This window comes from Micropterus dolomieu, linkage group LG01, assembly GCF_021292245.1.
Source record: "Micropterus dolomieu isolate WLL.071019.BEF.003 ecotype Adirondacks linkage group LG01, ASM2129224v1, whole genome shotgun sequence".
Classification (NCBI taxonomy): domain Eukaryota; kingdom Metazoa; phylum Chordata; class Actinopteri; order Centrarchiformes; family Centrarchidae; genus Micropterus; species Micropterus dolomieu.
The window spans coordinates 46,567,819-46,592,810 of NC_060150.1; the positions used below are offsets into that span (position 1 = coordinate 46,567,819).

General features: G+C 40.3%; 1 protein-coding gene across 4 annotated transcripts in view; it reads right to left on the bottom strand.

Moving 5' to 3' along the window:
* The window catches only part of LOC123967839 (LIM zinc-binding domain-containing Nebulette-like), a 117,682-nt gene that overhangs the window by 72,366 nt on the left and 20,324 nt on the right, over window positions 1–24,992 (bottom strand). For all 4 annotated transcript variants that reach the window (XM_046044125.1, XM_046044115.1, XM_046044144.1 and 1 more), the window contains exons 3-4: window positions 13,861–13,945; window positions 7,335–7,442 (exon numbers count right to left, since the gene is read on the bottom strand). In XM_046044125.1, the coding sequence (XP_045900081.1) occupies window positions 7,335–7,442; window positions 13,861–13,945 (193 nt within the window). The remainder of the gene's footprint in view (window positions 1–7,334; window positions 7,443–13,860; window positions 13,946–24,992) is intronic.

Genomic DNA, 24,992 nt, shown 5'->3' on the forward strand with positions numbered 1-24,992 from the left:
ATTACACTGGCTCCCAGTATGTTTTAGAATTGACTTTAAAATTCTATTGATCACTTTTAAAGCTCTTCATGGCCTCTCGCCTTGTTATATTTCTGAACTTTTAGTCCCATACGCACCAGCACGCACCTTGAGATCCTCGGGCAGAGGTCTGTTGTCTGTTCCAGAGTCTCGACTGAAAACTAAAGGGGACAGAGCGTTTGCTGTCAGGGCCCCGAGGCTCTGGAACAGCCTGCCCGAGGAAATCAGGTCGGCTGAGTCAGTGAACTCTTTTAAGTCCCTTCTTAAAACATACTTTTATAGGAGAGCCTTTCCCGATCTTATTTGACTTTATTTTATCCCTTTTATTTTATTCTATTTTACTTATTTTATATTAATCTGTATATTAGTCTTTTCAATGTTTTCATGCTCTTATCTTATTTTTTTGTATTATTCTTTACACTTGTTAAAGCACTTTGTAACTTTGTTTTTGAAAAGTGCTCTACAAATAAGGATTATTATTGTATTATATTATTAGTGTATGCGGTCCAATGCAGTGAAGAAAGACCTGTATACTGGGGGAACGAAAAAGCCACCACACAAAGGCATGGCCCAACACAGAAGGGCTAACTCCTCAGGTCAAGACTCAGCAGTTTACCTACATCTGAAGGACAAAGGACATTCTTGAGGACTACAATGTACATACTTTAGACAGGGAAGAAAGATGGTTTGAAAGGGGAGTCAAGGAAACCATTTACATCCGAAGGGAGAGACCGTCTCTTAACAGGGGAGGAGGTTTGCAACACCATTTACAATGTTGTCCTTTCATCCCAGGAAACTGACTAAACGCTCACATCTGGCCTCATGTGAGAATGCTAACAATGTATTGTTCAGACTTGGCCTCAGGAGTCTCCAACGATCGTAACGACTGTCGTTATAACAGCCAGAAGTACTAATAAAGTAAAAGGTATCAACCCTCTTGACAACAACCCCACACTGAAGAAGCCTCTTGGATGAGGTGAAACCTCTTCTAGTATCTTCAACCAAATCCAGTTGCCCTTGATTTGAACCTTTCTTCCACATCCACACACTTTAGTTACAGTCCATTTACCCTTCAGCTTGAAGTTTTAGTGTTTTGTTCCAGCTGGAGAGTTCTTCAACCTGCCCCAAAGCTCCACAATTACACAGACTCTCTCCACTGTTTTTCTAATAACAACCCTATATGAAACTCTTCTCCTGCCCCTGAATCACATCATGAAATATTAACGCCATTCACAATAAAAAAACACGACTTTTCCCAAGTTGTGAAGAAAATGTAGGCTTTAAGGACACGTGTTCAATTTCAGCTGAAGAGTAAAAAAAAAAAAAAAAGCCACATTCAGACAAGCTGTTGCACATTTTCACCTTGAAATATTGTGTTTGCTGTATGTTTTAAATAGGTGTTCAAAGCTTATTGTTGATGATGCTTGATGTAAATGAAACAAAACATATCAAAATTAGGTCAAAGCTTCTCCTTGATTTGTAGGCATCTTTCCACTGTGTGGGAAGCTGTGAGAGTATCTTTGATCTGTTTTCATTGCAGAAGCTTCTTGCTGGCTAACATCATTTTGGATACCTTCATATCTTTAAGAGGTTAGTTAACGGTCAGGAATAGTTTCGTTTGGAGTCAAAGACAGAATGATGTCATGTGTCTGTACAGGTTTATATCTGCCTGCATGCTTGTGTATTTAGGTGGAAGTAACGACGTCATTTGGTCAGAGTGTGTTTGTTTGGACACTGTGATACACGGACTGACTGCTGACACACAGATGAACTGTTCAAGGTAAATAAACAATGATGCAACCAGCTGCAGGGCAAAAGAATACATAAACTCTTTTAGTCAATGATACAAAGATTAATATGAGGATGATGGAATTTGTAGTCTTATTCTGTTCATGCCATTTACTGTATCATTTATTGACATTGTTTTCTTTAGCTAATGTAAAGATGGTTTTGCTTGTAAAATATATAACTAGTTTTTCAAATTTCAACTGAAAGTAAGGTGCAAATTCAGACTCCGGCTCCAATTTAGTGGATTTTTATGTTTTTGAACCCTACTAACTCTGAGTCGTAGCTTTCCAACCTTTTTCAATCCACTCTCAAACTCCCAAACATTATTAAATCACCAAATGCAATTTATAAGTAAAAACAAGAACATAAACTCCCACAAATCCGATAAATATTAAAGCCTGACTGATATAGGATTTTTAAGAAACATATTGATATTTGCAAATTTAAAAATCGGCCAATATTGTTTACTTTCCCTTCTTTTCAGAAACACAAAACATAAACAAAAATTATAAGCCATAATTAGTCATGTGTAGATAACATGACATAGTGCAGTTTAAAAATACACTTTATTGTAATAAATAGTACTTTGTACTAAAGCACAGCTGTTTATTTTGTTTTGTGGTGGATTCCTTGTGGTTCCTAACAGGTGTTGCCAACAGGGGAGCTGCAGAGCGCCCTCTAGTGGACAAACTATGTAACTACAACACTCATAACATGATTGAAGGGTCTGTCTTTCATCTCACCATTTTGTAAATTCTCATTTATCCGCTGTTATAAACATAGATTCTGATTTATCTGCAATTTTCTTTTATCAACCGATAATTTCGGCATGTCAATTCATCAGTCAAGCTCTGATACTTGTATTAATACCTATGTTTCTATGACTTTATGTATATAATTTTTCTTTTTTGTTATTGCCGACCCCTCGGGGACATTTAAAGTGTCCCCCAACAGAATCCACAACCTGTTTTATTGTCTTCTAAAAGTCTAGTTTACAGCCTAAAATTCTGCTGTTTTGGTTAATTAATAATTCAATATTTAATAATTTAGATATTCTTTAAACATAAACATCTGAGTGCTTTGTCTGTCTGTGTTTTCTGACCTACTGACAATGAGAAGGCAGTGTTTGTAGTTATAAAGATGAAATTCATGTCAGGCCCTGGCCCTTTTCCTGAGATATTAAGGCAACACACTGAGAGGGGCAGAGTGAATTTAAAAGACAAAGGTAAAGGATGAGAATCAGAAAAGAAAGGAAAAGAACATTTCCTTTACCTTCTCTGTGTGATTCATCACTGAGGTATTTAATCACTGTTAAGATGAATAATCTGCCAATATGAGACTGAAAGGCAGCAGGTAGTCTGGCAGTGTGTTCAGAGAGTCAGATGGCTCTTGAGGTAAACAGGACATCGACCTGATGAAGCCCAACCACAGAAGATCTGATTGTCTCTCAGCCAAATGAGCATATGCTGCTACGCTGCACAAACACTCACAAACCCCATCTCCACAACAACAAAGACTCATTTCTCTATCACTGCATCATCTGCAGAATGTAGTTAAACATCTAAATTATAAAAAGAGATAAATGCACAAATAATAATTTAATGGTTTTGGCAGAAAAACAAGAAAAGGCTCAGTTTTCATTTCAAAATGCAGCGGATGAGAATCTGAAGGTGACAGTCAAACAATACGAAACTACAGCAGCTACAGGGATCTTTTCGTTGGATATCGTGCTGCTGTCAATATTAGAGCCTTTTCTGGATTATGAGACATGATGACAGACAAGAACCTGCAGGGAGAAACCAAACTACTACAGCTGCACATGACCCAGAGGCTGAACCACATAAAGAGCCTGCTGATGTGTGTGTAAGACACAAAAGTGTTATGTGTGTTAGATCCCTTTAGACAAAGGGTCCAGACCACAACGCACTCACAGCCCACCAGCATCAACATTTAGTGCGTTTACATCCACTCGGGTATCTAAGTAATGATAAGGTTTGTAGTGAAGTGCTGAGTACTGGAGTACTCTAATACAAACAAAGGGTACTGTGACATACAAATACATTATCATGTGCAGGTGCATCTTTAACTCAAGTTGCAGTAATTAGTTAGTAAAATAATTGGATGGTAAATGATGTTGACTAATGATGACCGACAGTGTGGTGAGTGCAGCAGACTTCAGACAGCCAGAGATGCTAGAATTATATTTTATCCACAACAACAATACATTTTCATCACTCTGTACCTTGTGTCTAGTAAATACAGATTCATCAGGTATGACTTTGAGTTTCATAGGACTGGATATGTACTGAGGCCTTTACCGATATTTATTTGAGAGTGTAAAAAAATCTGAGAATGATATATCGGCCGATATCAATTTGCTTTACACAAACTACAAAAGAAAGATTTTTGACAAGGTTCCCTTAAATAAAGCTTTTTTTAAAACAATTGTGACCAATGATTGTACGGGGCAGGACATCTTTCAATTAAAATATTCCAAAACATATCTTTAGCATTACTTTTCGATATCGATGCCAAAATATCTGCAATGGGCTAATATCGGTCGGGCTCGAGGTGACACAAGCATAAAAGAGACATTAAAAAAAACAACTAAATAACAGTGCTCAAACCCAGAAGTGGTAGAATGAGCTCTTGCTGATGTCTTAAAGGCCTTTTCTCTTTATTGGTACTCCAGTTTTTCCACCTCAGCCAAGTGTCAAGTGCCGAGACAGTCTTTTGTGATACATCGTCCTCTTTTGATTTCCAGGCTACAAAAATCTGCATAGATCAATAAAAACAGAGACCAATCCTGACAACTAATTAATCAGGTCTTTAAACACATCATCGGTTTAGTGGCCTGAATAACAGCTGAGTCCTGCCAGCGGAGTCCTGGCTGCTCCTCATGCCTGCAGTCATCGCTGTCTCACCCAGAATCACAGTAAACAAGGCTCTCTGGGGAATAACGGCTTTGCTATAAATCTGTCTCCTCTTGAAGCTAAATTGGGAGACACAGTTTTCATAGCTGGTAAAAAAAAAAAAAACAACAACTGAAGGCTGCCTCGCTGACCAGCAGCTCTCTCTTCCTCTCTCTCTCCCTCAGATCTTGTTAATGAATTCAGAAACACAAAGCTTTTCCTGGGAGAAATCCGTGTGATCTCGTCCTGATGTGAACCAGGTTTACTGCCAGCCACAGCTCAGCAGAAAAAAAACACACCTCTCTTCAGACGTTTGGACTTAGAAGTGTTACTCAGACTGAAACACTGTATTTCACTACACATTAATCCAAATCTGGAGCTTTTCGTGAGATCAGAAACAATTGTTTTCTACTGGCAGACACATAAAACTCAGCTTTAAGCAAACATAAATCCACCTCTCTATTCTCTCCCTCAGTCCTCCTCTTCCACCTTCCTCCTACTACCCTCCTCCTCTTCCTCCCACCTCCCTGCCTCATCTTCTTTCACCATCGGGTCAGCCTTGGAAAGAGCTGAGTAATACAATAAAATATGTGGGCTGGTGAATGTCACAACATTTGAAAGAGAGGCGATGTGTGTGTTAATTAAAGCGGCGCAAACGAGGGAGAATCTGTGGCGTATTAACACGGCGGAATAATACGATCACTCGGTCAGGTAAACACAGGGGAGAAGGGAGAGGGAGGGAGGGCAGAAGATGGACTGGCAGAAGAAAAGAAAACAATGGGAATGAAAAAGAGAGAGAAGAGAGTAGGAATACCAAAATGACGAGCGGAAAGACAAAAGGCAGCAGAATAAAAATGACATAACAGAATTAAAACTTAGTCAATCAAATCTACAGGAGGAGGGACAACAGGGAAAGATAAACACATTACCTTGGCATCATCTGCTGAGGGTCACTGGGTCATCTGGACACACATCTGGCCGAGCATCTGTACGCACACACACACACTCACACCACAGAAACAAACACTCTTGTAACTTTTAAGGTTTTGAAGCTCTATGGCCTCAATAAAACCGTAAAATTAACTCCTTGTTGAAATAAACGGCTCTGCTTCCGTTTATTATCGTCATTATACTGCAGCCAAGGAAAATACCGGTTTTGATTGCCTTGCAGGTGCCTATTAAAGTCAAACTGAAATCACATGTTGTCATTCATTTTTGCAATTAAAATAAAGTCAACATGTTTTTTTTTGAAAGTGTGGTTTTTATCACTTTAAAAAAATAAAAGGGGGGTAATCTTAAGGGAAATCAGTCTGAGACTGACAGCAGCTGAGACCTGACACGGGACTGAGAGAAAAAGTAAACACACTAGCTTAGAAGCCATGTGCAGACAGTGAGTTGTCAGCAGGACCACACCAGCGTCTAAACTGAACAGTGACATTATGTTTACGTGCTGTTTAATGTGCAGCAGCAAAGCAGCTCTCTAGCCTAAAAAAACGGCGTTAGCGGTGCACTTTTCTGGAAGCTAGGAAAAGATGTATGTTCATTTTTGTGAGTTAGATAAGACGGAGACTTTAACGTGAAGGCTAATGTTGATTGTTGTTCAAAGTCTGTGGCACTCGTGTTGTGTAGCACGCTGCTGTCTCTCTCTACGTCACCGTGGCTGCCTGCACAAGAGATAACACTGATGTTTAAAATAAAGCAATTTAATTGGCCGTATGGAAACACGTTCTCTATCTAAGTATTGCAAAGACACGGTGAAACAAAAAAATGTATAAATAATAAATGTACACGGCTTTGGTCAACAGTTTAGCCAGTGTCCTACATCAGTGTTCAAGATTTAATCAACTACAGGTTATTGCAACAATACTTAACCATGAGTTCAGCTTACTACAAACACACTTCCAAAGATGGAGGAACAATTTGACACAACCTCTGTTTCTTCCGTGGTCGTGCTATAAGTACCATAATACACCGTGAGGTGTTCTGATATAAATAATAATGAGCTCTGCTTTACATCATTGGATTCTTCACCTCCACCTCATTCGTTATTTACTTGTTTAAGGACACAGTGTCATGTACCATTGCTTACTTACTTATTTAGATACTGGTTGATCTTCATTTTGCTTTTCTATAAAACTCTGAATGGCCTTGCTCCATCATATACTGCACTGCATGTACTCCGACCTCTCAGATCAGCTCCTGTGGCTCTGGTACTCTTGCTACCTTCAGCTTTTATGCTTCTAGTTGTTGGAGTAGCTTCCCTGGAGGACTGTTGCCTTTCAAAACTGAGCACTGCCTCCTTTGTAATCAAATAACTGAAAGCTTGACTTGCCTCAAAATAAATAACTGAAAAAAATCAAGGTCACTTACCCTCACTGGTTTCAGAAGAAGCTCCTCTTCAAACAGCTGATGTCGTCAACGCTGGAGGGCTCGATGATGTAGGCAGTTTGTGTTTGTGCATGTGTGTGTGTGTGTGTGATTGCGTTCACTGACCAAAGTGCACCCCTCACTTTTTCCTCATACATTTCACCTGCACGCTTCACTTTACAAAACACACACTCACTTATATTAGGAAAAGCAGTGAGATAGTGTGTGTGTGTGTGTGTGTGTACATACAATACTGATCTGCTCCTGAGTCCTTCTGAGTCTTTGCATCTCTGGAGTGTCGGACACGATGCTGAACCCTCGACCTTTACTCTCTTCAAAATCCTTCTTATACTTCACCTGCAGGAGAGAAAGAGGGAGAGAAAAGTTTGATGTTAAAGGAACATTCAGCCTCGAAATCATCAATTAGTGACGAACATAAATATTTCAATACTGATGTGCTGCAATATTCAATAATAACTCAAATTAAAGACCGAGCTTCTTTCTAGAGCTGCCACGTCGGGTTAAAATTCAACAAACGTACAGAGAAGACAAACAGTTCCTACACACACAGAAGGAGGTAATAGACCAGGCAGCATTGGAGCTACAACACAAAAAAGGGTTAGAGGCTGCAATCATAACTCTGTTCATGAGCTAATTAACTGGATAACTCAGTTACAAGATCACTGGAAGCAACAAAACCTCTCATAACAGTAATGATACAGAAGAGCGTCTGAAGGTGGATTTTACCTTTGAATGCGCCCACACACCAGAAATAATTACACCCCTCAGCTTTCAGACAGAACGCAGCTACGATCAACTTCACACCGCGTGAAAAGAACTTTAAATATACAATAAGTGCTCCTCATACAGGGGGAACAGTGTTATGCAGGAACTGAAAAGGAAAGACCTTTAACATAGTGATTCAGACGCAGTTTTGGCCGATGATTCATTCTAATCAAAGTTAAAGTGCTAGATCGTCAGCTGATTGAGGTGACACATATTCAGTCCAGTCTTCCTATAGTTTACACCCGTGATGCGGCACCTCCTTTTGCACCGCAACACCTATACAGTACATATGCTGCACACATACACACGCCTCAGTGTTATTTAGTTCACTTTAGTTGAATAAATTATGCTTTTTTAAGTAAGTATCTTGCATGGACTCCATCCTTTGTCACATCCTATGAGCCAGTTTGAGACCATCACAAGTAGGGCTGGAAATTAAACCTCAACGCTTTGAGTACTGACTAAAATGTTTCCACAGAATCAAATGTTGAAAAATGTCATTTATCAAAAGTTTAACCCTGAGAGATGTGATGAGGGCAACAAGCCAAAATGTGTTGGTCTCACAATAAAGTTGCTCTTTACGCCACAAGTGGTGCCGGAGTTTAGTCCTTCTTCATGCACCTTCAAATTGGTTGTGCCAGTAGTCCCTGCTATTTAAATAATAGTAATTTAGCCAGTGGAGACTCAAACTAACACTGAATGTATCTGCTAACAAGTCCTGTGTGTCTCGCAGCCTGATGTCTCTTCGTCCTCTGAGTCACAGAGTTGTCCAGAAATGATTATAAACACATCAGTGAGTGACATGTTCCTTCATTATGATTGACACACTTTTTACTGTAGTTTAACAAATGCACTATTTTCTCCTGTCTGCTTGATGAAAATAGAGGAAATGTAAAAAATATTTATGTCTTCACTAGGAACCAATGGGCTTGGAGCTGAGAGACACAGACAGGAAGTATAGGACGGACTGACAAATGGTTGTTTTTTTTTTAATGTTTCATGGGATTTGCTGACAATAAACAAAATACTGAATATTACCAGCCTGATTCCTCAAAGTGAGGTTTTGGGGGTAAAAACCACTATGGTTGTAAAGTTTTGACACCAGAACTGGATCATTGTTTTGCAGATGTTGTCAAGTGTCTCTGTCTGTTTCGGGGGATTATTCTATTCTATTGTATCTCAAATTACTTTTGGATTTCAGGTTTTGTTTTTTGGATCTTCTGCTCTTCTTGGATTTGTTCGTTTCCCAGACTGCCTGCTTCATCAGTTTTCACTCACTTGAACTGAACCTGCCCAGCTTTAGTGTCTGCATTCTGGTCCACATCCTTGTTTCCTGCGTTCACGCTCGGCTGCTTTAACACCGTAATTATAATGAATCAGTTAAAGTCAGTATATATATATATATATATATAAAATGTTGATCTCTGGACGGTCCAAACAGCTGCAGTCTTCATCGCCTTCAGCAAAGAATCACACTGAATTTAAACCCCCTCCAAAAAAAAAAAGATTGCTGTGTTACTGGCAACAGCAGGCAGAGTGGACAATTTAATACCCACAGATAACAAAAACAGCAACTGAGCAGCAGGCAGTCATTTCATACTCCGGCCCTTCCTGCACTTCAGTTTGACCTTCAGAGGAAACACTGCAACTCATTTAACCATCAGTCATCAGAAACAGCCCATTAGCCCTCAGAGTTACGTAAGGCTATAAACTGCAGGAATATGACTCAGACAGTTAGGGTGTGTGTGTTACGGTATTCTGCTCTCACAGTGATTGTTCCCATTCTCCATAAAAAGCAGATTAAATCCCCATTCATCATCGTAGGCTCCCTGCAGAGCTAATACGACAAGCTAACAAGCTAAACCTCCCACACACACACACGCGCGCGCACGTGCACACACGCACTGACACTGTGTCATTCACACTCACACCTATGGAGAGTGAAAGTAACAAACATTCAGGGATGAAAACTGGAATCTCTTTTAGTTTGGCGTTTTGGTAGTTCGCCAGTGAGCCAGAGTCACTGCACTGTTGGTGAACTTAGTGCAGGAGGAGGAATCTGATGGAGGACGGATCTCATCAACACGCTTTTTCTCCCAAGTCGTCACGTATGGACGCATGGTCAATAGTGTTACTTTTGTCAGACGAACCTAAACAAAATATATCCGTCAAAGACCTTTTTTTCCCCCCCGACAATATCCTTAAACGCTGACTGTGACGACACTAAAATGGAATCCATAAAGTAAAATCGTTAATAAAATCTCTCTTTCTTTTTGTCAGTATAATGAGGAGACAAAATATTGCAGGTCGTACTTTCTCCCTCTAAATTTTCACTTGAACAGTGTGTTCATTTAGCGGTATTTATTTCTCCCTGCGCTTTGCACGCTGGCCGACCAGGGCGACATCTGGTGCGGGAGGAAAACGTTGACGAGCGACACCAAGGGGTCTTGACCAACAGTCCATTTGTGAGAAGTTTGGAGTGAGAATGTGCTGATCTAATGGAGGAGGATCTGATAAAACAATGATCTGATGGAGAACGGGGTCTGACAGAAGAGGGTTGGATTGAAGAGGACTCTGTGATGGAGGTTGAGTCTGTTGGACAAAGAATCTGACGTGGGACGGACTTAAGGGAGGATGGATCTGATAAAGAAAGGGTTTGATGGAGGAGGAAGAGAGATCTGATGGTAGACAAATAATGAATGATGGAGTGATGAATGGCAATCTGATAGAGAAGGGATTCTTCAGCCGCTGCTTTGGTTGTGAGACAGACACCATCAGACATCGCCAGGTCACATGGTCACCTCCACTCCGCTGTACCGTAACCACTATGTATACTCACTATGTGCACCGTCACTGTCTGTTACAATCAGTTTCCAGGAGCAGGCCGTGAACGCTTCAGTGCTAATTTAAAGTGATTTCAACATCACCTCCAGGGAACAAAAGTAGAAGAAGACGAGGAGGGAGCAGGAAAGTAAAAAGAGGAAGAGGGTATGTTTCACAGAAATCTCTCTCCTGGAGGTAACACGGGAAATGAGGAGACATAACGAGGAGGAGGAGGAAAGTCCCTTTGACACAGAGGACACATACTGCAGGTGAAATTGTCACATCAAAAGTATCTAAAGCGATGCAAATTTTTAGACGTCCCCGCTGTCCTCATTTCAATTTTCACGCCACAAAAGGAAAGATAAAATTGTGCCAAATCGATTTTTTATTTTATTTTTTTTTTAAATTGCCTCATCCATTATGTCAGGTGGCTGAACAGCGTGTCAGCGGAGAAAGGAGAGATCGGGCCAGATATTAAAAGGCGCTGAAAGGAGTTTGTGCTCAGATGAATCTAGTCTACAGCCATAACATCCACACAGACGGAGGCTGCGGCACCTCGTCTGCACCTTTGGGGACTTTAAGCATCTGTGTGTTGTCATTTGACTGCTAACTACTTAAACACCTCAAACCTCCAACATGCACTTCCTGTGCTCTTCTTCTTCTTCTATCCCCTTACAATTATTTTGTATTGATTGCACTATTTCCTTACTACTTTCCTTAGGTATTTACCCCAATGATGCTCTTACTAGTATTTATTGGCACTTAGAGATGCTGTATTGATGCTTTGGTGATGCTTATACAGTATGTTGTTCCTCAAATGTAAGCTTTGGATAAAAGTCTGCCAAACACCTGAACATTAAGGTGATCCATCATTGTTGTTACGGCACCGTGTAGCTGCTGCCATGTGTGACACTGCTTGTTTTGCCTTTTTTGTGTCTTGTTTAAGTCAGAGAGGTTGTAAATTAATTGCCCTAAAAAAGAGACGAGAAGAGAGAAAACCGTATCCCGTGATTTGATGTGTGGACAGGACGAGGAGATACGAGGACTGTAAAACAACTGATCCATCGCGCGGCGGCGTTAAGCCAATCGGATCTGGTCTGATGCATCTGAAACTGGATTCGTGTCCACCACAACTGGGTTAGAAACTGGTACCAGGAGCCAAATGTGGAAGCCTTTTTAAATGACAGGAGGAGGAGACAAAGACCGACCCATCTTTAAGAAACTGTCTAATCACAGACGCAAGTCTTTTCTTTTCTTGGTTCCCAGTGTAGTTTGTCTGGCTCTACTGTCCTCGTCTTGTTTTACTTCCTGTGTATGTGTTTCACTGATTGTCTAACGGTTTCACCTGTTCGTGATTATGTTCACCCCCACTTGTGTATTTAGTTGTTTAGTCTGACTTGTTGCGAGTTAATTTTTCTTCATTGTTCTTCACTGTTGATGGCTGTGGTTACCAGGTTCTTGTCTTCCTCTTATGTTTCTGGATTGTACTCCTCGTTTTTCCTCTGGTCGCCTGTGGATTTATGGACTACTAATGTGTTTTCATTGCATGTCTCCCAAGTCTCCTGTTAAGTCTCACCTTTTTGTTCCAATAGATGTTTATAATTTAGCTGCTCCGCTCCCGTGTCGGCAATCACGCCCAAAAACCCCTGTTTCCCGTTTCTAAACTAGACAGTTCTACTTTAAAATAAAACCCAACGTGATGCTAAAATTTGAACTTTCTCAGGTAGGAGAAAAGCACAAAGGTTGAACAAGAGAGAAGCTTGATGGAGATTAAGATGCAGAGGGAGACGAGGACAGAATGAATGAATGTGTAAATCTCTGGTCTGTAAATGGCAAACTGCTAATAAATGGACTTTTATGAGGGCAGAGCAGGACAACAAACACAAACACACATCCCGTGACAAACAGCACGTCCCTTCTGCTGACTGCTGAGTGGACATCTGTCCTTTTGTACTGCAGTGCTGAGCACACACACACACACACACACACACACACACACACACTCTCTCACACAGGATGAGGACATATGGCGCAGAAGTAAAGCCGGTTTATTTTCTCAAACGTGATCTTTGCATCAGTTTTGTGTGTCACTAAATCAGCTCAGTGACTCATCTCGCCTTCAGGATGCAGAACCGTCAGAGCAGCTCCTACTGACACACCTGGCCGTTTGTTTTCGTCTCCGTGTGGTGCCAGAGGGACGGAGATATGAGCCAGAGAGCTGCTTTAAACCAGATGTTAGTCAGACAGATACCGTGAACTGTGTGTCGACAAAACTGAGAGGATCTGAATGTAAAGCGAAAAATGTAGCTTTCCAATTCAATATCCGGATATCCTTTGTCAACAAGTTCTATCTCTCGGTCGTGACACAATAACGTAGCAGTCAGTGGTGGAGTCCTAATTCCTTTCCCCACTTCTGTTGACAAGAATATTAACTAGTTTCTTTACCTGACGGCTGAAGAAGATCGGGATGAACAGGGAGATCTGCTGGATCTCAGAAGCCAGATTTCCATCCAAATATAACAACTTTAACTAGAAATTCTGCATAATGAAATGCTAATGAATTTAAATTTCCATCCATTACACAAATATTAGGAGTTGAATGCAACGGGACAAACAGCTGGTGGAGGTAATTCTCCAGTCGGTGACATTAAACTATTGCGGAAAAAGACGCATTGACGTGACGCCATTAAAAGAGCTGCAGTCGAAGCTCAAATGATGGAAAACAATGTGGAAAAAAAATGACATTTCTGTTAGTTTCATGTGTTAATGTGAGGAAGGTTAGAACCTCGTCATCGCTCCAAACACATCTGATGCTTTCGTCTCTTCAGTGGACGTTTATTAAGTCACATGCTTCAAGGGGCTGTGGCTCAGGGGTTAGTGCGGACTTATCAGAAGGTCGTCAAGTTCAGCAGTATAATGAGCATTTACCATGTACGTCATCATTTACTCACTAAGTCTGTTGCCTCTGTTGCGTTTCCCACCTCGCTTCAAACGTTTTTGGGATACTTCTTTCCAGTTTTTGGCATTTCCACTCGCATACGCATATTCAAAATGCACATGAAGGCATGTGAATGGAATAACATTTGGTGAAGCTGCTTGAGGACAGCTACCTGCTCAGGGATGATTCATCACCTGAGGCCTGCAGAGTGTGCATCAGTGCGTTTACCTGGCTCTGCAGCTCGCTCTGCTGTCTCAGTCTCAGGTTCTCTGGTGTGTCGGCCACGATGGTGAACGACGTCTTGGGGTAATGTCTGAAAAAGAGAAAGAGCAGGGTTTCATATAACACAAAAACACAGCGGAAGAGTAGAGAGGGAGACAAAGGAGTTAAAATCCAAAGGACGACACTGAACCATAGAAAGAAAACACAAAATAAGAAATAATCTAATTTTTTTTAACCAATATTGCGACTGCAATTTAAAATGCCATTATTTTTTAGCTCTTTATCTTCTGTATTATTCAAAACAGACAAGCAATAAATCACTGTATAGTATAACCAACTCAGCATTACATAAACATAAAGGGCCAGGCCTATAGTTATGAAGAAATTAGGGAATTGCATGAATAATTATTATGAGCAATAGTGGAAAAGAAGTATCATAATTAGTTAAGTCATGGCATAAAATAATATGATATAATATATAATATATATATATATATAATAATCAGGTCAGCCGACCTACAGACGACAAGAAAAACTAAGTTCACCACCGTGTGTTATACAGTAAGCGCTCAATACAAAACCCAAAGTTCAACCACCAATTAACGAGTCCTCATTTCCTCAAATCTCCACAAGAGTCCATCTCTCAACAAAAAATTCCTTGTTTGACACTAAAGTTTACGCAGTAAATCACAGTGTGATCGCAGAAAATCTCGTTTTATCAAATCGCGATTTTATCGCAAATGCAATTAATCATTCAGCCCTACTACAATCCTTAAAATAAACTGTTGTGGTAGTTTGTAGCAAAAAACAACCACTTGTATCTCACTAGATTATGAAAAGGTGATGGTTATGACAGCGACAGGACGTCACAGATTCAAACAAACCAACAGAGAAGAAAAGGGCGCATTTTTATAACCGTATGTGAGAAGAAGACACTGGAGATGAATCATCATTCATTATACTGTCACATCTATTCCACTCTCAACCGATGATTCATCTGAGAAACATAAAAATGGATATGATGAATTCTGAAACTGTAAACCTCGAGGTCAAGTTTATGAGACAAATTCTTTGTAGAATGCATCAGCACACATCTCCAACCGTCTCTGCAACATTTTCAGGAATCGTCCCTCTTAAATGCCCTTTGAGGTGTATTTGTATGCGAACTAATATTGCTGCTGATAGCTGTTTATTCAGCCCTGGTTCTCCACACCTGCAACTGAGCCTTCTGAAATGATCCAAATACAAGAAAAAGACAAAAGGAAATGTTTCTTCTCAAGTTTAAAACAAATATATGCTTGTCTTCTCACCTTCACAGGAACACTTAGTCACCATTCATTAGATTGTCTCACTCTGTAATAAGTCATTTTGTTTAATTAATGTCCCTTTTAACAATAAAGGCCGCAGCCTGAAAAATCTCGGCGCCCTTCCCATGCGGCAAGTAACCTTAATGATTAAATGATGACATTAGCAGGAACAATGACCCATTGAGAAGTCAAAAAGTCACAAAGCAACACCCTGCCTCCCTTTATCTCACTTGGCCTTTTGGTTTCTAGTTAATGACCTTAAGATATATGTTTAGTCTTCTGTATTTAAAAGCGGCATCAGTGAGTTTGGATTTAAAGCTTTTGTCTGCACAAACACGCAACATGAAGGACAATGCAGCTACTAAAAGATCTGACATCAGTATGAGGGTGGTGGGTGGCAGACTACAGAGGGTGGGAAACAATCCCACTCTCCACCTCGAGGAATTTTTTAAGTTATGTTTATTGTAACCGGTGTTAAGCCCAGGAAGAGACGCCCTCCGGGGCTCTTTTTTGGTCATTGTTTTCTGAAAATGTAGCAAATAGGGCTAAAACTCAATTACTAAAAAGGATTGATGGAAAGTCTTTGCTTTGTTAAATCCACATAAATATACACCGCACTTTTTCGAGCTGACAATTATTACTGTTGCATAATGCGCTTACCCTGTGAACAAGTGACGACGATGTGATTTGATGCCGCGGATTGCAACTTATAAATAGGATGGATAGATGGATAGATAGATATTTACAATTTAAGATGTATAGCCAACAGAAGTGCAACCGTGCAAATAGCGAGCAACAAAGAACAGACAGGCCAGAGAAAAAAAATCATTTCAAGCTAAAAGAAAACAACAACAGCTCTGAACAGTGTGTCTGCTGTAAAACAGAACTAGCCGACCACAACAGCACGACAATGATTCAGCACCTGAGCAGAAAGCACCCGGTCTACAAATCAAGTCCACAGGTTAGAGGCGAAAAAAGCTAACGGTAACGTTAGCATTTAACGTAAATCATGATTGCTAGTTGAGATGAAGGCTAGCAAAGATAAGGCATAATTCTTAAATGTCTAAATGTGCGTTTGTTATTCTTGTTCTCCTCTGGCTAGTCCCTGACTTTGGCCTAGAGTGAGTACACCCTTAGACATCTCCTGGAAAACTACACCCATTTCAACCAAAGGGTTAGTGGAGCCACAGGACCGAACTGTTCAGTACTGTAACCTCTCAAATCGTATTGCTCTCCCCCCACAAAACAAGGACCTTTTCAGCACCTGAAATTATGACTGAGGAACTAAATGCACTCTCTGGTTCACCAGGAACCCTAAGATTTATATATGTGAAGTTTCTTTTTGCTGTGGAAACCTGAAGGACGTAGTTAGGTAGGTAGTAGCAGAAAGAACCCCGTCTTACTGTCAGCTGTATTTGTCATAGACGGTCCTTCAATTGCTGGGTTAACTGTTCCCATTCACTAAGGTTTGATTCCCAGAGGTGTCTGGCCAAGCGTGCTGCAAGATTCATGACAATCTTTTTACATTTCACCACATACAAAAAGCTAAAACAATCTTAACAATACCAAACATTTGCTTGTTCCAGCTCCTCAGCTGGGAGGATTTCTTGCTTTTTTACCGTTTTATATTGTTTTCACTGTTTGTTAGTCACCTTATGTCAACTCTTTTATAAAAACAGTGACTGTGGGCTGACTCATAACTGCTGCTAATGGCTACCTAATGGCTCAGTTGTGGAGCTGCCTTTGTGACAGTGATCTACGGTGGGTCGACGAAACAGAAACACAATGTGAACAAGGATATTTAACACAGAAGATGGTGAATCACACAAAAAGGCAGCTGGATTAGCATGAGTCATGATAAGATCTTAAAAAGACAACTTACAGATCAAGATGACGTGTATCAAACAGAAAGACTGTGATCACAAAGACGCAATTATATTCTTAATCAATTGATCAAATGTTTGGTCAACGAAATATCCCCAAAAAATGAAAAAATGGACCAACAGTCCAAAATGCAAACACATTTAACTTACAGGAATATAAAACAGAGCAAACAGCAAGTTCTTACACTGAATCACCAGGAACCAGATCATTTTTAACTATTCAATCAATCAAGAAATGAATGCATGACATTTTGTAATATATATAAATAAAGTAAGGCATAATATCTACTGGATATATTCTAATAAGAGTATTTTATATGCTCTCAAAGATTACTGTATGTCTGTATTCTGTAGTCTTCATAATTTGTGTGTTTTCTTAATCTATTATTTTATCAGTTTATTTCTGGATAGTTACAGTTTGGGAAAGTCAAATAACAAAAATCAATCAGTACAAACACTTACAAGATGAGTAATTTACTGTAATTCAGTTTTCTTTTGCAGCTGAAGCTTGTTTAGGAATCCGGCTATATTTCATGGAGAATTCTTAAAAATCGACTTCACATCTCATCTTGACATCTTGGTCGTCATTAACTGCTATTTTAATTCACAAATACATGTTGATTACAGTATGTAATAGGCCTACATGTGAAATGGATGGTGTGTAAAAAACAGTGTGCAGACTCGAAATAAGAATAAAATATTCGGGTCGTACAGGCGTAATAAACAATGGGTAAAAATATGGTGACGAAGAAGAGACACAGGGAGGAAACCAGTTAACTCTGGTTAAATGGTGGCTGGTAACGTCTCTGAGCAGCTGGAGGAGCTCTTGACAACACCGGAGAGAGACACAGCGTCTTGCCTTCCTCGGAGCTGGCTGATTCATTGTGTGTGTGCGTGAATCATCGATGCCAGCAGCATATTCAGCAGCACAGTTTGACCACTCCACTGAACTGTCCTTCACTCCTCTCTTCCTCCCACTTCACCTCCTTCTTCCTCCCACTCTCATTTTCACATTTTCTCTCTCCCACACACACCCTCTCTCCCTCTCTTGTCAGCATTTAGAGGGATGATTTGTTCCTGCAGGGTGGACGTTCTCTAGAAACGCAGCAGGTAAACTTGCTTCTGTACAACCAAATTATCTAATCACAAAAATATTTACACCCTCAGCTACTCTGAGTAACATCTTCTATCTGAGCTTCTGTCTTTCAGCTTATCCTAAAATCCTTTGAATGAAATCTTTATGGTGTAAAACACACATTTCAAACATTATTGTGTCTTTTGGTTTAAGGTTAAAAGACCCCAGTGATTGAAGCTGAACATAATTGTACTGACTGAAAAATATGCTTATTAGAAGAACAGAAAATAAACATTTCCAATTAATTCATTCAATTGAGTTAAAGCTGCTGATATCAATATTTTTTCATTAACATAAATCAAACAACAGTAATAAAACCAGTGCTGATGGTCCTGGAATCAGAGACAAAAAGTGTAAAGGGAAGGAGTCGCACAGTGATTTATCACCAGACTCTGCACTTCCCCCTCAACTCTAAACCTTTTGAAGCCTCAAGATTGGCACTTTGGCTGCCGCCATCTTGTTTTTTTGGAGCCAGAAATGACATGCTTGGACAAGAAGGTGGTAGCCCCGCCCTAAAGCCTCCCCTGCCTCCTGGTCTCTGTTCCTCTAAATGGGACCATAATTTCCTAAATGAACATCATGCTGTGTTGAAGAAGACTTGAAAGTAGAGACTGAGACCATAAACTCATCAGGAAAGTGTTTACTGAGGGAATAAATCAGGTGAGAGGTAGCCTCATTTTCTCATAGACTTCAATACAATCGGACTTCTTTTTGTAACTAGTGGAGTCGCCCCCTGCTGGCCGTTAGAAATAATGCAGCTTGTCCAATCAGACCCAGAGGTTGGCCGCTTGGTCCTGCTGAAAAAAAAATCTGATAAATGCAAATTAAAGAAAAGAAAGTTAAAGAATATTTATTCTGAGGCCTTATATTCAAGAATATATTTTTATGGCTCCATCATTACAACAAAAGGACAAATAACATGTCTTGTGCATCATCACTTGCTTGATTCCCCTTTTAAACATATATAAATCTGTGAGGTTAACGAGTTTTACTGTAGACGTACTGTACTGCAAACAGACGAGGAGGGGCTGTGAGCTGTTTCACTACTGAACACCACTGATCCTGGAGGTCAACCACAACACACAGACTGGGAGAGAAGAGTCCTAACGTTACAAACTGCATCATTATATTGTTGTTGTAGATGTTTTATTTCCTTCTCTGCATTTTACTCGGCAGTTATAATTATAGTAATGATAATGGGTCACAAACAGTCTGCGGTGGTCTCTACATGTCTGTGGCTTTTAACTGATACTTAGTAGGAGATCCTAAATAGTCATCATGATCTTTACTCGTCTGTCTGTCTCACAGGATGTTCGTCTCCACCATCAAAGTAAATCTACACTCGCAATGAGTCTATTATAGATCCCTTAAATCTTTTACTGCTTGCGTCTCTCTGTGTGTGCAAGTGAATATCATCAAGACAGTTTTGTTTTCATAAAAGGAAATACAGTTTGCACAGTGTGCCATATCCTCAAACCAAGTGACTACAACAATCTTCATTACACAATAGCACTATGTGTCTTTTTCTTCTTCCTGTTATTACCCTTTGTAGCAGCAAATTACCACAACAAAGTTAAGATCAGAAAATGTAGTGTCTGTAATAAGTCGGTTATCGTTGACCATGATATCAACAATAGGCGTAAAGGAGCTTCTAAACCACAGAAACATGTTAACTACCACATCATTAAAAGGTACCCTGTGGCGTTTTCAACCACTGGCAGCGCTATGGAGCGATGTTTGTATTAGTGGGTCCTCGTTTTATTTCACATTCGTGATATATTCCTGCCACAGATGTAGCTTCACGCCCAATTCATTCACAACTCTCTCTCTCTTCCTGCCCTCTAACAGCTGAATACGGGCGCTTAACTATTTAGTTTACCAGTCAGATTTGGCCACAATCATCACATTCACTTCCTGCTCATCACATCCAGGCCCAGTTCGAGCTCAGGACGCATCCATCACATCCACATCTTCAGCACTTTCTTCATCCATTCATCAAGCCCATCCTCACCAGAAAAACAGCCATATAGGTCGGTTGTTATGCAGCTCATTACCCATAATAACGTTTTTAGTTAGGACGCAACCTCTAGTGTCAGAAGAAGTCAGGTGACGTAGTATAAAGTCCGTGTAAGGAGGGTGGCGGGGTGGGTGGATGAGCGAAGTGGGGGCCCACAGAGATACTAGAAGGAATAGTCGTGGATGTGGGGAGGGTCCAGAATTTTTTGCTAAGATACCAGGATTCAAGTCTGGTGTGAAAGTTAAAGTTGACATAACATAACATTTTGCAGATGACTTAAATCATGTGACCTACATTACTTACATCCTGTTACTTACTTAATGTACTTCTTTTAACCCAAACCACAATCTTTTTCTAAACCCAACCAAGTACTTCTGTTGCCTAAAACTTACCAATCTACAGCGTTTTTTACAGCATTTTTCCCGCCTGTTGCTACTTGCCAACACTCGTTACACTTGATTTGGGACAGCTGACAATCGACCAATCTTATAATTTAGGTATGAGGACGTGTTGCTTCTTTATCTTCACCGCCCACTAAAAAAATAGCACGTAATCACGATGGGTTCTCCCAGTAGTCGAAGATTCAATGCTTTGGTGGGCGGAGCCTGATTCAACTGTCAATCTCACAGTGGAAGTTTCGCAGCGAAACAAGAGTCACGCCTATTACAATATACATGTCAATGTTTAATGCTGTAAATAAATATGTAAAAAGAAAAAAAAAAACTTTCAATAAATGTTATTCAAGTGCGTGAATAAATCCAAAATTGTAACCCTAACCCTGCGGCGTCAGCGCGCATGTGTAGGCGTAGCCCTAAACTTTTCACATTTCTCATATTCATTGTTCACATGTCAATAAATTATTATCGTTTCCTCAGATGAGGTTTATCCTGATTTCATTTACAAGCAAACTCCACCAAGCACCTTTAAGAAACAATAATTTAATTCTCTATTTTCAAACAAATATCATTTCATAAATACTGGAACAGGAAATTTCAAAACCTAAACTAAAATAAAAAGATTGAAAAAAATCAACCAAACTATAATATGTATATAATATAATTATAATATAATACGTCACTTTAAGGAAAGCTAAAGAAGCAACAGCATCTTTTGTCAAAGATTTGTCAAAGAGGAAAACAACAATAGACCACTGACACTCTGCTCAGTGTAAATCTCATGTGTTTATTTGATGTCTCATGTCTTTTAAGTCAAATAAATGATTTTAAAATGATGATTGTAGCTCCTCAAACTTTAGGTTCTGATGTTTCTTCGTCTTTCCTTTCTGCTTCCCTCCTGTTTCTTTCTCCAGTATTTCTGACTTTCCCTCGTTCTGTTTGCGTCATGTCACAAACACAGAAAGACTTCCTGTCGAGGCTTAGTTAGCCTGTCAGAGACCGCGACAGAAAAACACAGCCAGAGGCGACTTTGAGAGTGTGTGTGTGTGTTCCCTTTGTTTCACTTCTGTTACTCATAGTTTTGGTCTTATATAAACACACACACACAAACTAATTTCGTCCTTAAGTTTCACTTCACCTGCTGCCGTCGCTACTGGCAACCATGAATGCTTTGTTCATTTGGTGCAACCCAATCCTTTGAGACAAAGAGCGGCTCTGTGGGATATTTTACACAAACACACACACACACACACACACACACACACACACACACACAGCTATCCAAGGTAACTCTGTTCTGGCTGGACAAGCAGCTCGGGACAATAACTGAGTTTGTGTGGAGTCTTTAACGGCCAGCTGACGTCCAGACGACTGCAGCAGACAAACAGGCCGCTCGGTTCTTTGCATAGTTTGGGTTTTTACTGGCCAGGAACAAACTCAAAGATTCAATTGGACACATTTCTGCTCCAGCCACTGAAACTAGTCTTCACCCAAGTTGGAGGACTCAAAACAGTCAGAATAAAAACAAAACAGTAAAAAAGAATCGTTGCTGAGGAGGCCGAGGTTATCCTGACTTTTATGGATACAAGCTTCAAAATACACTTCCCATAATGCAACTTGATAGCGTCTTTCATTAGCCCCTCTGTCTGGTAAACACCCAAGTGTTTCAACCCGAACACTTGACAAAGCTCCTCCAGACATTAATCTTAATGTGAACACATTGCTGAACATAGTACCATTTAAAATTATTTTTTTCCTAATTACACTCTTGTAAAAAAAAAACAGCACCAACTAATAACTGACTTATTCAGAGTCGGGTCTTGGTGGCAGCAGACTAAGCAGGGTATTCCCGACATCTCTCTCTCTCTCCCAGTTGGTTGTGCCCTGAAAACCTCCAAAGGAAGGCACCCACACTCGGGGCAGCAGCGCACTCCCAACCCGAAGGGCGCAATCCACCGTTTTCCGAGAGAGAACCACGGACTCAGGACGGATTACCTTCTGAATGGATTTGTACTCTCCACACCTCGGCTGAGCCTTGAGATCCTGCATGAAAACAATATCTTAATACACGCAGGCAGAATTTGACCCCACTATCTCCCAGCTGTCACCTAGACAGGTCAACACAGTAATTAGACATCAGCAACAACATGGAAGCGGACATTAAACCAACAGGAAGGGATGACAGAAGAAATACCAGCAGCAGAGACAGCAGAGGCAAAAATAAAAACACAAATCTCCTGAATTACCACTGTTAAGAACCCACATCCTGAGCTGAAAGCAATGCCGAGCTTTTGATCTCAGCTCTGATGTAATGACGGGAGATTGTGTCGGTGAAAGGAACTAAACTTTTTAATTTACCTTCTGAATGGATTTGTACTAAACGTAAATGAGCTGCAACCTTGATAATGAACGCTAGCAAATAAAACCTGAAAGCAGGTGGAAATACTGCATGGGTTTATCTAACAGTTTTACTTTGTGTGTGTGTGTGTGTGTGTGTGTGTATGTGTTTACCCAACAACAAATAAATTCTAGGATGAAAACTAATTACACACACTGCTTCACAAACACTAAGGTGTTTTGTACTTTCCTCATCATGATATGAGCTAAATATAACCTCCACAAAAACAACAGGAAGAAACACACACGCACACACACACTGTCCAATAATACTCTCATACACATCCTGCTTTTCTCTTACAGCTTGGTTAAGACACCAGATTTACATTACACCACAGTGTGTGTGTGTGTGTGTGTGTGTGTGTGTGTGTGTGTGTGTGTGTGTGTGAGAGAGAGAAATGCAGAGGGTGTGTTGCGGATACAAATTTAGATTTACCATTGTCTGTAATGTTGCAGTGGCATTTGCCAAACGACGGCAGTCTGCTCGCTCCCAGCAGCAGTGACGCACACAAGTCTAACAGAGCGTTCAGACGAAGAAAAGCAACCTCATCTCTGCAGGTTTAAATCCGAAGAATGGAAATTTATTTGTTGCACATCCAAATTCTGACAATTGACAGTGATTACGATGATTTAATGAGAGGACAATCTAACGTGAACATACTCTAATACAACATTTAAATATGATTTTGAACATTTGACATTCTGTTGCATTAAAGTTTACGATTCAGGTTCGGGACGGTCCGAACTTTCCTACCAGGAGGAAACGTGTTGTCATGAGTTGGTATTTGAACTCAGGTCATCAGAGCTGAAATTAAAAAGTGTTTAGTTTTTTACGCACAACAAGCTGGACAAGTGTGGACAAGTGAAGACGACATGATCTGATGCCACGGCAGTGGAGGAAGAGAGACAAAATGGCGAGGGAGACAGGCCTGAGAAAAAGTATGGGATCATTTCAACCTAAAAGAAAACACGCATTGAGTCCACAGAGCAGACCCGAAACAAGTTTAACGTAAATCATGATTGCTTGAGATGCAGGCTTGTGAATGTAAGGCACATTTCCTAGCTGTAAATGTATAAAGAAGAGTTTGTTGTTCTTGTTCTCCGACTGGTTAGTCCGTGAGTTTGGGTTGTAACGTTACACTGATACGAGTTACACAGCTGATCCCGGTACAGGGGGGAGCCAAGCAAAAGTATTTCTTATCTGATTAGTCGATGAATCGATAATATAATCTGTACAGTACTAAAATAATAAATAGCTGCAGCCCAAGTTTAGTTTCATCTTTCACAGGGGCTGTGGTCATCTTGGTGTCATCACAGTTGTTATAGATAAAATGGCCATTTTTAAAGTAAAATGTATGAAAGCATCTACAAATAAAAGTCTTAAACTAATCCTGCAGCATAATTCACTTTTCCACTGTCAATCAGTATTCTTGTTATGTTTTGATACAAATAAAAGCTAAATATAGGCAACTGTTTCATCATATCTCATCTGATCAATCCCATACAACATTAACTGAAGCAAAAATGGTGGAGAGCGTGGAAATCCAACCCCTGTTGAGTCCACATGCAGGAATGGCTTTAGAGTCTTAGGGTCATCAGCGTGCTAAACTGCTCCTGATGGTAATGCTAACTTTAGCAAATGTTTGCACACTAATAAATAGAGCTGACGCTGACCATCAGATCTGCAGGTGTTTGGTCACAAACCAAAGTATTGGACAAATCAAAATGCTAACCTGATGATGCAGCTGGATGAAAAGTTATTCATCCTCAGGGGACCTTTAACAGGTGGACCAAATTTCATAACAATCCATCCGATTGAGGTTTCGCCCGCCTTTTTTTTTGCTGCAGTATTGCTGTTGGCCGCTGGACAAATTGTTTCCCCGTCGTATCAGCGCTCTGAATCATATCTGGATGACACAGACACATTATCCACGCTTTCTCTCCAGCTTACGATGGAAACAGCTTCCTGATGCCAGGTAGGGGGGGGGGGGGGGGGCACGCCTG